The following is a 13,721-nucleotide window of genomic DNA, read 5'->3' as shown; positions in this document are numbered from 1 at the left end:
CAGTCTTGATCCCGAGCCAAGGCTCACGCACAGCAGAGGCTGTTTGAGGGATAAATCAAGGCGAGGATCTGAGGAAGTGAGAGAGATAGATGAGCAAGAGCAAGCACCGCAAGATGGTGCCTCTTCACAGTGAAAGCTAACAACAGTCTCAAAGAGTGCGATTTTCTTATTTTTTTAAAGCCAGACCTTTTTAACAGTATGATAATTGTGTGAATGGCATGTGTTGTCACACAATAAAGCCTGAAGGTGGAAAGCTTGGTGAGGCTGATCATAGCTGTCAGCTGGCCAGCAGCTCCCTCACATTGCAACATATGCCATTTTCACACAGTCAACTATGATCTGCTGGGTTCTTGGTGCTATGATGATCTCTACAAGGATTTGATCATTTGTATGTGAACTCATACAAAAAAAAAAAAAGAAAAAAAAAATAGAAACATTTAAAAGTTGCCACAAAAATTCACACTAATCAGTTCACAGCAGCTTGAGATTACTGATTGATTTCCTGATTCCAATATTCCAAAAATAAAAAACAAACACAAAGCCCCCCAGAAGAGCTCCTCTCATCCTGAATTTGGCAATACATTGTTCACACTAAAGGTAGGTACATTTTTTTTCATTATGCTTCTGTGTTTTCACTATTCAGACATTTCAATTGTTAGAATAGAGTGCCGAGTTGCACCTATATTTCCACTTTTTTTTTTTTTTTTTTTTTTTTTTTTCATTGTCAAGTTACAGCTACAGGCTGCAGTCTGCCAGGACTGCTGCCCTTTCATCACTATGTATCACAGAAAGCAGTGTGCGTTTTGATATGTACTACAATATGGCAACAGTGGTTGCACAGAAACACAGCTTATATTGCAAGCGTATGTCTATCTGCTCCTCCTATCTGCTCCTGCTCCTGCATTTCACCAGCAGCAGCTGCAGCTGTACAGAAACTGGATATCAACACACATTACAGGACAGATGTCAGTCTGCCCTGTAATGTGTTTTCTGGGTTTTATGGGTTATTTGTGTGCAACAAGCATCTAATTATTGACCAAGATAGGTCATCATAATGACGGAGAAAAAACACACGGGAACATAACCAGTTCCTTTCGCTCTCAATCAGATATTTTTTCAGGATGAATAGTAATATGCATAAAGTTCCAGTACTTTGTGTTTTCCACATTGAAACTTTGCTCATTTATCACGCTGTATTGCAAACAATAGTCTATGACAGTTATCAATATCAGGATAAGAAACATGGCGGCCCTCAGTAAGAAGGTCCTGGGTTCGGTTCCCAGCCTGGGGCTTTTCTGTGTGGAGTTTGTATGTTCTCCCTGTGCCTGTGTGGGTTTCCTCCCACCGTCCAAAGACATCATGTTTGGGTTAACTGGTGACTCTAAACTGTCTGTAGGTCTGAGTGGTTGTTGGTCTCTGTCTGTCTCTGTGTGTTGGCCCTGTGATGGACTGCTGACCTGTCCAGAGTGACCCCGCCCTCACCCAGAGTGAGCTGGGATTGGCTCCAGCACCCCCACAATCCAGAAACATATATGCAGTAGAAGATGAATAAATGCATACCACCTGTGAAGATGTGTTTGTTATTCACTCACTAAGTAAGCCACTTAAAAAGAATATAAAAACACATATTTCACAGCAGAGAAGGAAATCTTTTCCTTTATATTTGCATTGAGAGCATCAAGTGAATATGATGTTTTCTGGGGGCTACCGGATCAAACTAGAAAAATCGGAAACAGCGCTGAAAGTTACCTCGGGTGGTCTGTGCTGTCCACCACACCACAGCTACCTGTCTATAATGTGCATTCATGAACTTGTAAGGTGACTAACATCAATTTGTTAATCACTGGGGTGTAAAATGTGAAGTTACATAGAACACAATAATGTGATAGCATTTGATGAAATTTTATTTTGTCGTCATGTTTTCTTTGAATAATATAGTGCTTTTGCAATAGAATAAATCAATAAATGTAATCAGAAGCTTTTCCTTCTTCAAGTTATTCTTATTTAAAAATCGCAGTACGAGCTTTTTCCAAGCAGAATGCCTCTGCCATGGCTATTAGTTGTGCAGCTGTAATAGGCAGAGTGATTACTCTCAGCAATGCAATCAGTTGATTGTTTCAGTTAGTTAGGATGATTTTTCACACTTCATTTCTTCCTTGCTTGTTACACAGTAAAGTGTTCAAATCAATAGTGTTGTCCCTTAATTGTTTGTAAAAACCTGTCACTCTCAGTTTCACAGTAGGGACTTTTGCAGTATCTTCGATAACGCATTAATAAAAGATTGAAATTTCTTTTTTCCAGGTTGATGTGGTGCCTTTTTTTGTTTAATTTGAAACTAAAAGGGTCATTAGTTAATCTATGATTTTGATTGATTTTGTAATAAGTATTGAACAGCTGAAAATGTCAGCTAGTTTGGAGAGGGGACATTGTATTGACAGACACCCACAAATGAGTTGGCGCTAGAAAACAAGATTATTGATCATAAAGTAAGTAACCCAGACCAAATAATTATTGGTACTGTGAATCTAAAGTGACTACAATAGTAAATTATTCATGCAATCTTTTAGTTTTGCTCCATTTCAGCTGATTATAACGAAAAGTTCTAATCATAATATATTGTATATTTCAGTGTCATCAACAATAACCTTTTCATATACTGACTGTCAGGATGTTCATTATGCAAATGTGGATGCAGCTTTACCCGGGCAGGGAATGAAGCAGGGCTGCTCCATCTCCTGTTGAATCTGCTTTGTCACTTTGTCTCCACAAAGCTCCTCTGCGACTGGCTGAGGAGGAGACTCAGGCCAGTCACCCCAGTGGACAATACAGGACAGGTTCCTTCTCCGAAGACCCTGACCACACTCTGCATCCTGAACAAATGCACACACAAATGTCACTCTGTTAAGAGCCATCTACAGTTTCTTCACTGCAGCTTGACACAGATTAAGGTCTATTTACTTTTTTGGCATGATGGAAGTTTTGGAAAAGATTGCTGACTTTCCAAAGCGACTGAAAACAATGAAATGAAAACAACTGAAGCCTGCATAAGTCATTGCTTTCTGAGAGATGTTTTTGACCATTAGTAACGCTTCACAGCCATTTTTATATGTTCAGGCCCCCGTTTTGCTTATCTTGTGACAGCAAGCTGGTAAACGTGGATGTAAACAAAGCTGCGTTTATACTAATTTAAAAATACTGCCTTTGCAAACATTTTATGGAGGAGGAAATGCAGTTTATTAGACCTCAAGGATACACAATGGCTCTTGGTGACTAATGTGCACATCACATCTACTCAACTCCAAAGTGCATGTTTGACTGCCTTTATTTCCTTTAAGAAAGTAATTTTTCATTATTTTGAAACTTTTGCTTGTATATTTAATCACCTTCGTTTTTCTTCGCCTCTGTTGGCATTTCACAGTATTTCTTGGTAAGAGCCTGCCGTCTGTGTTTTCGACCATTGGCGAGAAAATGTATTGTGCTCCCCACATGCACCTATGTCCACACATGTGCTCACCAACCGTACAGGTAGGTTTCGAGAAAAGTAGCGGTTCAGTGTGACGCTGATCATTTGAAAAATGCGATGCAGAGAAAATTATCAATCCATTATCAATTATCAGTCAATTAGCTAGGAAAGTAGCAAGTAAACCCTTTTGATCAGACACAATGACATTATATGGATATAGAAATTTTACCATACCTCTACAGTGCATGGCAACCAGTCACTCAGAAGCCATATATAGCAAGGCCTTATGGGACATGGTTTGGTCTGGGTAAGCTGGGTGGGACAGGGATGCCCCTCCTCGTGAGCCTCCTGTAGAATTCTCCGAGTGCGCACAGTCAGACCTGCAAAGCATGAAGGCCGACACGCTGTTACAACGAACAAAACACCCGAGGAGACTCCAGTGCATTTGAGGGCTGCAAGCTGGATGCTCAAGCTGAGAACAGCTTTTGTTTGCGTACATGAAGAAACTCAAAAGCAGATATTTAGCAAAAATTACTGTGTAGCGCTAATGTGGGAGACAACTAAATTATACAAGCTGAAAAACACAACGAGACATACACACTAAATTACATGCTCATCAGTGTAAGAGACATAAAGGAAACACAGCGTAAACACAATGTAAGTTCCCATAAAAAAACAGCCGGTTGAAATAAACGAGGTTGCACCTTGTCTTTTTGCATGTAAAATATTTCTGTCAGTACAATACATCTGTGTCACTGAACTACTTTATGCTCAGAACTGTTTCCTTCGCAAGTACTTTGTTCAAGCGAATCATTAATAATGTACGACAGAAAGTGTTTGGTAAACTGCAACACTAACAATGCGTGGCCACATAGTGGATATGTTATATTGTAGAGCAGCTCTGTATCTGGTTCCCGTGAGGTGCGGCGATGGCGTGGTCAACATCAGCCATCAAGTTCAGACAGAGATTCTGTGTGTGTGCGATACGCCGGGGGGAGACCAAAAAAAAAATTAACGCTCCCTTGGCAAAACAAGATGTTTGCTTCATCTGACACAGATATGATGCAAATCCCTCATCAGGGTTGGCAGATGCGTTTCACAATGTGCGAGAATCAACTGAGTTGCAGAAAAAGACAGCGCTATGAGAGACACGGAACTGGCGAGTGCTGAGTTGAAATCCCCAGCTGAAAGCCTTGTTGGAATGAAGGGTTAACTGAAGAAACAGCCAGCTGATGACAAATTAATACTGATTAATTTTAACTGTTAATACTGTTGAGTCTCTCTGATGAACGGAATAATAAACTTTCTCTCCGAGAGTTTGGCTTCAGGAGAGCAGAGAGACAATGCATGGATCCAGGTTAAGTTCATTAACTTCTGTATATTGCATGAGGTTACAACCTGACTCTCTATGTGATGGCTGGAATCCTATAGGTTGGTGATTACTAATTGCATTTTTCAAATCATGCAGGGGTAGGGTACATATTTTATTTAGGAAAGGCTGAATTATTTATGATGTCTGTATAGGTTAGCTCTGAAAATTCTTGTTTAAATGAACTTACTATTTTTATTCCTACTCATATTAATGAAAAACTCAGCTTCATACTGAATGATAATGAAGTCAGAATATTAATACATACATTAATGAAAAAAAAAAAACAAAAACAAACCACAGTACAGTATTTCCCTGTATAATAAGGCTTTGGATTACAAAAACTGGTAAATATTTTAATGCATTTAAATGTATTCATGCACAATTCAACAACTTGGTGGAAGTCTGAGCAGGCAGACTAATGAGGCGCTGAACATGTGGCCGACCGTGTGTCTGTGCATCAGGTTGGTGTCCCCTTTGGTTTCAGCTGGGTTTGTATGCTCGGAGGGCTTACCTTGGCTACCACAAGTGTGGGAACAATCTGCCCATGGCGACCACTCTGAGAGCACACAGCTGACAGGACAGTCAACCACGCAACTCTCTGACAGTCTCCACTTGTTGATCAAACCGATCTGCAGAAAACAAGAGCAGAGCTGTGAGGAGGGCTACATAGGTATTTCCCCCAACGAGAATGAGATTTCCATATTTTAAAACAAACAGCAGTTCATCTCAGGATAGTGGCGGTGCAGTAACAAAGTAATTAAGCTAGTTTCAATTGTTGATGAGCGATTAACGTGCTTTTTCTTTTGTGACATTTGTTCACATTAAATGAGCAGGAGAAAGCATCACAATCCCACAAGTTTCCCTCACTAACAGCAGATTGCAGAACATAGCCAATGTGCAACTCAGCAGAGAGAAATGTTGCAGCTACGACAGAATATAACTGTTTACACCTTCAAGACCTATATTTATCCAGATAATTAAGTCAGGTGCTGCTCGGTGATACAAGAACGTGTGGGCAGACGTATAATATTTCCACCTAAATTGCGACTTGGCAACTTAACTTTCAACAATATATGAGCCAATGGGAACAAAAGAGAAATTGTAGTCCTGCGGTCACGATCAATACTTCATACTTGAAAATGCTCTTCAAACAAATAAATTTCGAAGCACAACAATTCATTATTCCTGCAAAGGATGATTGTGTAATTTCTACTAGATTTCTCATTCTGTCTGGTTGGTTGATGTTTCTAAACATACAATGAAATAAAAGAATAAACTCTAATTTGTTCCTTATTTTGGTTTGAAAAGGAATTGTAATCGTTTGCTTGAATAGTCATCCTTACTAAATATCTTTGTATTGTATTCTTTGCAGCATCATTTGTGTGCATTAAGCTCTGCCTAACAATATTAAAATTCTGCATGCCAAAAATGTTTGTAAAGCAGACAGGTGAGATTTTTCTTAGGCTATGACCGTGCAATTTCGAACTTCAGGATGAAATTATAAATACAAATATACAAAAAAAAAAATATATATATTTCTGCACAGTGATTACCTGCTCACACTTCTGCAGGTCCACCATCTTGCCATCACTGCGAATACAGTCCAGGAGACGTAACCGGGAGCCCTGACCACAGATGGCATTTTCACTCAGCTGGCATGTACTCCAGTCTGTAGTTCATACACACACACACACACACACACACACACAGAGGAAATACAAAAATGTATCTACCAGACTGTATTCCACCGCTTGCACAATCGCTGTGTTCTATCCGGAACTGCTGCACAGCTGATTGAAATATATTGGAACTTGCAATATCATAAGTTAAATATCGAAATTGCACGTGCTACAACATTTTGCAAACTGTGCAGACCTAAACAACAACCCCTCCTATACCCAAGCAGGGAAACTGTGGACCTCACACTGCTCTTTTGCTTTAATAAAAATGGAATACTCCTTTTAATAATGAATAAAATCATGTATCACCGGACATGCCAAAATTCAAATGAAGCAACTTTTATTTTATATGCCAAGGCGGTTTTTTGTTTGTTGCTACTGGGTAACACTTTGCAATTTGCATAATGATGCACTGACCCTAGTCAATGTTTTTACTTAACTGTTCACTGACACAGGAAATGTACGCAAGAACCTTTTCAGGCTGGAGGAACGTGATACCTCTGACAGTGAGGACAGTGAATTTGGGGAGTCAAGAAGACTCAAGATTGAGAGGGAGGTCAGTTAGCATGTGCACATGTGTGTCGACCAGACAAACAATGCGTATATGAATTTGCCTGCATCCCTCCTGATACACAGAGAAGCAGAAAACGCATAATATATAAATATATAATATATAAATACTTGTTTGTTTTCCGAATTCTTCTTATAACATCTGCTATACTGTAGATAACCTGAGGGTACCAATTGAAAATTGCTTCCCCGAAGCAAAAAAAAACCAAACAAACAAACAAAAAAAATCATGGTACATAAGGTTAAGCCAAGAAAACCTGGTTAAAACTACACAATTCTTGGCCAACATCCATTTCATTCAATAAATACCCTCTGGATGTAAATACCATGTCACCCTCTTCTTGCCCATACTGGCTTTGCAGATGGTCCTACCTGAGACTCTGTACTGGTAAGTGAAGCAGGTGCTGTTGAGAATGCAGGACTCTGACTGGATCAGGTCTGGACATGCAGAGTCTTCTGAGGCTGGGAGACGGAGGATCTGCCTACTTCTGTTCCTTGCTGTCCCTTGGTCGCATTGCTACAACAATGACAGCAGGAATTAGGGTTAGGGTTGTGTTTTGACGTAGTTACTCAGCTACTCAGCTCAGCTCAGCGCTTCACGGTGTATCATACTGACCACTGCTTTAAGGTGAGATCCTTTTCTTTCTCTAGTGACAATTCAGTAATGTTTATGAGGCTGTAACTCACACTATGAACTGTAACTGCTACTTCTCCACAATCCTTTCCTTGTCATCAAAAAAAAAATATTTCAATGATGTTTAAAAAACATTGGGCTTAAAACATAAGACTTTTAATATTCTTTTAAATCCTGTATACATTACATGTATAATTTAATTTGACTTTTGGCTGTCAAGAACATTTACTTTTAATTCCAAAAAAATACCTGGCAGAGTAGTCAAAGAACATAGAAAAAGTCAACGAGGATTTTTCAAATGCCACTGAAAGTCTGCTCTAAGAGCAGTTTCTGCACAGATGAGCTATTTTTAAATCACTGGAGATATTTTATCATAATGAGAGAAAATCTTTTTGAATGCGATTTTTAAATTGTGTAAAGAAAGTAATTAAAAAATAAAGAGAGTGGTCACAATTTGTGGTCACAATTTGTGGATTTAGCTGCTGCAGTCACAGGGGAATGCAGCTGAGTGAGGTGAGTTTCTGAGGTAACATTTTCACCCTGTCTACCAACATTTTACGTATTTTCTTTCAACCAGCAATCCCAAGCTACAGCGACAAGTCATACAAAATCTGTGAAGAATGCAAAATATACCAAACAATGCTATTTGAATACTAAATGTAAAGAATTTCAGACCTGTATGAACAGTTTGAACAAGATCAAAGATACTTGTTTGAATGGTATGTAATATTACATGACTGATATATGCTAAGTGCTGCTGACTCAGCAATAGCGGCTTTATTTTAAGGAAGGCCTGTGAGAAGTATGAATTTATTATACTCCTCTTCTATTGACTATTACAGGGTGCAGTTGAAGGCCAATGAAGACAAAAGCAATAATAATTAGGAAGGTAATTATTACGAATGTAAAATTTACTAATACCTAACAACGGACAGAGGCGCCAAGGTAAGAATTTGCAAACTATTTGAGTTACCCTACAGGGGAATGGAAATTTTAAATAAAGTAAAAGGACGTGTGGAGGAACATTCATTTCAGCCACGCTGGGAAAAAGAACTGAACTGCATTGGCCCTTCTGCTCCTGATTCATATGGGATTGCACCTCGGTCACTGTCACCTCCTAATGAGGGACCTCTGTGTGAGTAGTATGAATCAGCAGCATTAGTTTCAGTGTTTTCACAACAAGCTCACAGTCACGCAAATTCATTTGAATGTTACATAGAACACAATTTGCTGGCTTCACTGTGCCTTTGTGTTGTTGAGATTAGTTCAGAGGGATTTTCAGACCATTTGGACCAATATACTTACACACCATACACCTATACACCAATATACTTCACAAAAACAAGGCATTAAAGCTCCCTGTAAAGTCAGTAAAAATCCTACAATCTTAAGCCAAATTATGAAATGTGTGTACAGATAAGCATGTCACAAGTTGTGCAGCATGCAATACAAACAAAATCTAACATGAAAAACACTCAACCCAGATTTTGGGTTTATGAGCTATCACAAATGACAAAATGTATTGAGAGAAAAATTCCTTCATTCATTTTCCTTGACCTGACAAAGAACTATGGTCTCTGTCCCCAGAGAGGACTATAGTCTGTTGATGACCTGACCCTGATGTTGTGGAGGAAAGAGAGTATACATAGAATATGAATGTGTTCCTCGCTGAGCTGTATGTGTTGAGTTCAAGGGTTCCCATAAAAAAAAAAAATAAATAAAAAAATATTATAAGAATGTTATATCGCCCTTCCAGTTTAATTATCTTGAAATGTACAGTTTTAAACACTGTTACATCACAAATTGCAGCAAATGGTGAACTTTCCCTGATGTTAAGTGCACTGCCAAAGCTTGCATGTCAAAAACGGAATGAAACTAAATATCTTTGGATGAAACTAACTGATTGAGTAATCTCTCTGTCATTTTTCCTCCAAACTGTTCTTGCTCTGACTCCAATCTTTCAGTCCACTGAACAGTTATGTTTGAGAGAGATCCAATTCCATGATAACATGGTTGTGTGGCCAGTAGCCTGTGGCTGTAATCATTGGGGAGCAGATTCTAGATACTTCTAGCCTGAGGGCTAATCTGCTTTGGAGAACTGAACTATATTCATGCACTTCATTTCATTTGAAATACACACCATTGCAATGGAAAACATGATTTCAAATCCCAGAATGCTACAGAACAGGTGGGTGGATGCACTCTTACCCATTACCCATTTTTAAAACCACATTTTTAATTTGATATCTATTCTAAAATAATTGTTGAAAAGTCCTACAATAATGTTAACTGCCAAGCAAACAATGGTTCCGTTCAGAATATAATATTTGTTTTATTTTATATCCGTGATATGCTTTAATGTATTTGTGATTCTAAATACATATACACACATATCGCTTAACAAGGTTAAAAGAAAACAGATAATGGCTGATGGTCATTTGTGTTTCTAACTTCCCCCGCAAAAACTCTACAAAATTTCTTCAAGCTAATAGCTGTGGCTTATAGAAATGCTTTTAATTATATTAATAACTCAAAATGCCTGCTGCTGCACAGTGTCAACTGACACACAGCACAGTCACTTAGCTTTCTCCTTACTGCAGGGCAGTTGCTCCAAGGTCCCCAGGGTGTCACAACACAGTCATTGGGGCAGGCCAGGAAGCAGACCTGTGCTCTTGGTGGCATTTCTTCCTGATCACACAGACTGTCGTCCGCACTGCTGCCTTCCCCAGTCGTTTCCTTTTTCAAACACCTAGCAGGGAAGCAGATGGAGTTTTATAAATATTTTTCGGTTTCAGCTAGGTTTGTTTGCTCTGAGAGTTTAGCACTGCTGACCAATTTTTCAAATATTCCCATGTTTCTGAATCAAAAATAATGGTAATAATTGAAAAGGGACAATGCAACTTGTTCGTTCTGGTTGTCTAAGCATTTAGGTGCATTCAAAGAAAACATGAACTCAGAAAAATCTAAATACTGCAATGCTTTCACAACAAAATGGCAGAAAAAAAAAACTGTTCGTTGAAATGGCTTTTCATTTCTCATATTTTTAACAAAAAGAGAGGACAACTATTTTTGGGTGTGGTGCGACTTTCGCCTTACTGTAAGTTAGACATACAGTACATTAAACAAGACTGCGTGACAGACAGTGACTGGTTCCGATGTAATTAAAAACCAAGATCTGTCCCTGCTGCCGGCAGAAAAGGTTGACTCTTCACTGTTGTCCTCTGGGCTATTACCAAACCACTAAAATGGCACAGCACAACAATTCTAACACTCATTAGGATATAGCAGTTTGTTTTCACCTGGCATTGCAAATGTTAGAACGATTGTGAGTGCCGGCTGTAGGACTGTTGCCAGGCTGCCTCTTCCACTGCGCGTCACACTGCCAGACGAGCAGTCTGCCAACTTGAACCGGGTCACTGACCTGATCTTGCGGCTTTGGACTCCCTCTCCGCAGGCTGGCAGGTCATCAACAGTGTTGATGGTACAAATGGACCAAGGCTCTGTCCTCCACTGGAACTGGCTGCATTCACTGTGGCATGGCACAGCCTCATACACCTGTCCACAACCAAGTGCAAGCAACCATGTGAACAGACACACACATACACAGAGGGAAAGAGATGCACATGAGGGAAAGGAAAAAAGCATTGTGGTGTGGTATGTAATGTATACAAGTCAGCTGACACACTATATATGCTCACCCTCACCCCTTACACACACACACACACACACACACACACAAAAGAGAATAAATAAATCAAAAATACTGTTGGTCGTTGGAATAGTTGAGTTTGGTCTACACTTGTAGAAAATGTAGATCATATTACTGACACGTCTTCCTTTTGTATTACAATGGTGTGGTGTCTGGGTTTTCATCTGGATAATCTCACCAAAATATAAACCATTTAGCTCACAGGTAAAAAATCTTACCTTAATTTACAACACATATATGTATGCGAGGAGTTTAAAACAACAGAACTTCTGGAATGTATGCTGACAAAAGTCTTGTGACATGAATGATGTGAAATTGTGCTGGTTTGTGGACATGCATAACGGCCCATGAAAGGAGAAACATTTAATATTACCCGAGATGTTAGAGATGAATATCAGGATCATGTCCCTTATATTTCGAGAATGACAGGCTAACATGTGACTGAAAGCATTGATTAACAGTTTAGTGTCAATACCTTCAACACTTAAGCTAAATAAATACTTTTTACCAAAGAGTGGCTCTAAACCAACTGAGGGCCACTTCACATGCTTCTGCAGCATAAACAAACATAGAGGGGTTTTATTCACACTGAAATAAAACCTTTGTATGACATGAAGAGAACAGTATGGGGTGTGTAAAACAACAATAACCATGGCAAAAGGCCATTCAGCTGAGAACATAATTGGCTGGAAATTGAGCTGATTCACCTCACCCAACTCAACCAGTGACTCTGACACGTCTGTATAGCCAAGGGAAAAGGCAGTGCAATGCTCCTGTAAACACATGTTTATTCTCTATCCATGTAACAGTCTGTCACAGTAAAAGGTATACACCGGAGAACAATTTGTAGAAAAGGCTATGACAAGCTGTAATAGGTGTCTGCAAGTGTGTGTGCTGGAGAGTGTGTATGTTCGTGCACATGTGTGCAGACTAGAGAGAGGGAAGAAATGTTGAGCACTCCCTCCCCTACGGGCCACACAGATGCCTATTACACACCCTCATCATCTCCCATCTGTCCCTGCAGATGCCCCTGCTGGGTAAACTGGCAACTGCTCTGTTTCCCACTTTCTCCAGTGCCACTGTAGAAACTCAGTTCCAACTTAATGGCTAATACTTTATCAGCAGATGAATTACATTCCAGTCAATTTTGACAAAATGTAGACTATTTATTGAGTAGTTAGCACCAGTTGTTTGGTGAGAAATCATGCATCCATTTACCAAAGGGGATGCAGTACCAAAGCACCCAGTAGAGTTGTCAAATAGTTATTAAATTATTTATTGGCTGGTTCAAGCTGGTGATTAGAACACAAGGATGTAGCAGAGAAATACAGGATGTGGGATATTAGGTTACAAACATTTACCAACTCTCAACTCTCAAGAGAGAAAAAAGGAATAAAGGAAAAGGCCATCACTTAGATGCAGTTGCTACTGCCCAGATCCTCTCATTGTCCAAGTGTTACGTGTGCAGTGTCTACTCCTTTGCTCTACTATAAACACTTCAAATTTTTTTTTTAAACGTTTTTTTTTTTTTTTTTTTTATTACCTGGCTAACATTGAAAGACTTTACCGACTATTGACAATATAAAGAAATCCCAGCGTTCCCTGGAAAATGCCAGCCTGAGTCTCTACAGTTAAAAAGCAGATGGAATATTATCCAAATGCACTTCATATAAATTATTTCCATCATGGAGCAGCTGCTCGAATCAAACTATTGTTCTTCCCCTCGACCAAAAGACCACTGGGGTCACAGGAGTATGTGATTAGGACAGTTCTGGCATGCAATTTCTCTTCATTAGCTAAAGCAGAGTATAGGTACAGAATGAACAGCACTGACCTGAGCCTGCGTGGATGTCCATATTAGCAGTGCATGACAAGCCAGAAGTTGGGCAGGGGAGAGAAGAACAATGATATGATCATTAGTTTAGATTTTGCCTGCAGTGACAAATATGTAGTTTTTTTTAATTTGATTTAAGAATACTGCATTCTGCTCTGCGTTTCATTAATGAGGGTAAAGGATGATTTAGTATTTCATCAGCGGTTGTGGATCTAGCAGCCCATGATAGTTTGCCAAACTGAATGATTCATAGTGTTGAGAGTTTGAAAATACTGCAGGTGAAACAGCTGTGCAATGCCCAGATCCGCAGCTGAAGGCAACTCAAAATTAATTTGCCTGGAGTTGGTGAGAGGGACAACGGTGTGAATGTGTGTTATGCTTTGTGTGCTCTGTATCTAAAGGAGGTTGCTAAAAGTAAATAAGCATATTATTGACAAAAAACTGCTTCAAAATGAAAAGA

The 13,721-nt window shown here is 39.3% G+C and overlaps 1 protein-coding gene across 1 annotated transcript in view; it reads right to left on the bottom strand.

Annotated features, from left to right (window-relative positions):
* Nucleotides 1-13,721, bottom strand: part of thsd7ba (thrombospondin, type I, domain containing 7Ba) — a 184,093-nt gene that overhangs the window by 6,335 nt on the left and 164,037 nt on the right. The window contains exons 18-25 of the mRNA XM_029530839.1: nt 13,262-13,267; nt 11,140-11,273; nt 10,314-10,467; nt 7,457-7,601; nt 6,389-6,504; nt 5,347-5,464; nt 3,698-3,843; nt 2,702-2,870 (exon numbers count right to left, since the gene is read on the bottom strand). Coding sequence (XP_029386699.1) covers nt 2,702-2,870; nt 3,698-3,843; nt 5,347-5,464; nt 6,389-6,504; nt 7,457-7,601; nt 10,314-10,467; nt 11,140-11,273; nt 13,262-13,267 — 988 coding nt within the window. The remainder of the gene's footprint in view (nt 1-2,701; nt 2,871-3,697; nt 3,844-5,346; nt 5,465-6,388; nt 6,505-7,456; nt 7,602-10,313; nt 10,468-11,139; nt 11,274-13,261; nt 13,268-13,721) is intronic.

Source organism: Echeneis naucrates, chromosome 21, assembly GCF_900963305.1.
Source record: "Echeneis naucrates chromosome 21, fEcheNa1.1, whole genome shotgun sequence".
Lineage (NCBI taxonomy): Eukaryota > Metazoa > Chordata > Actinopteri > Carangiformes > Echeneidae > Echeneis > Echeneis naucrates.
The sequence above is the reverse complement of the archived record's forward strand: the minus strand, read 5'-3'. Positions and strand labels throughout refer to the sequence as shown.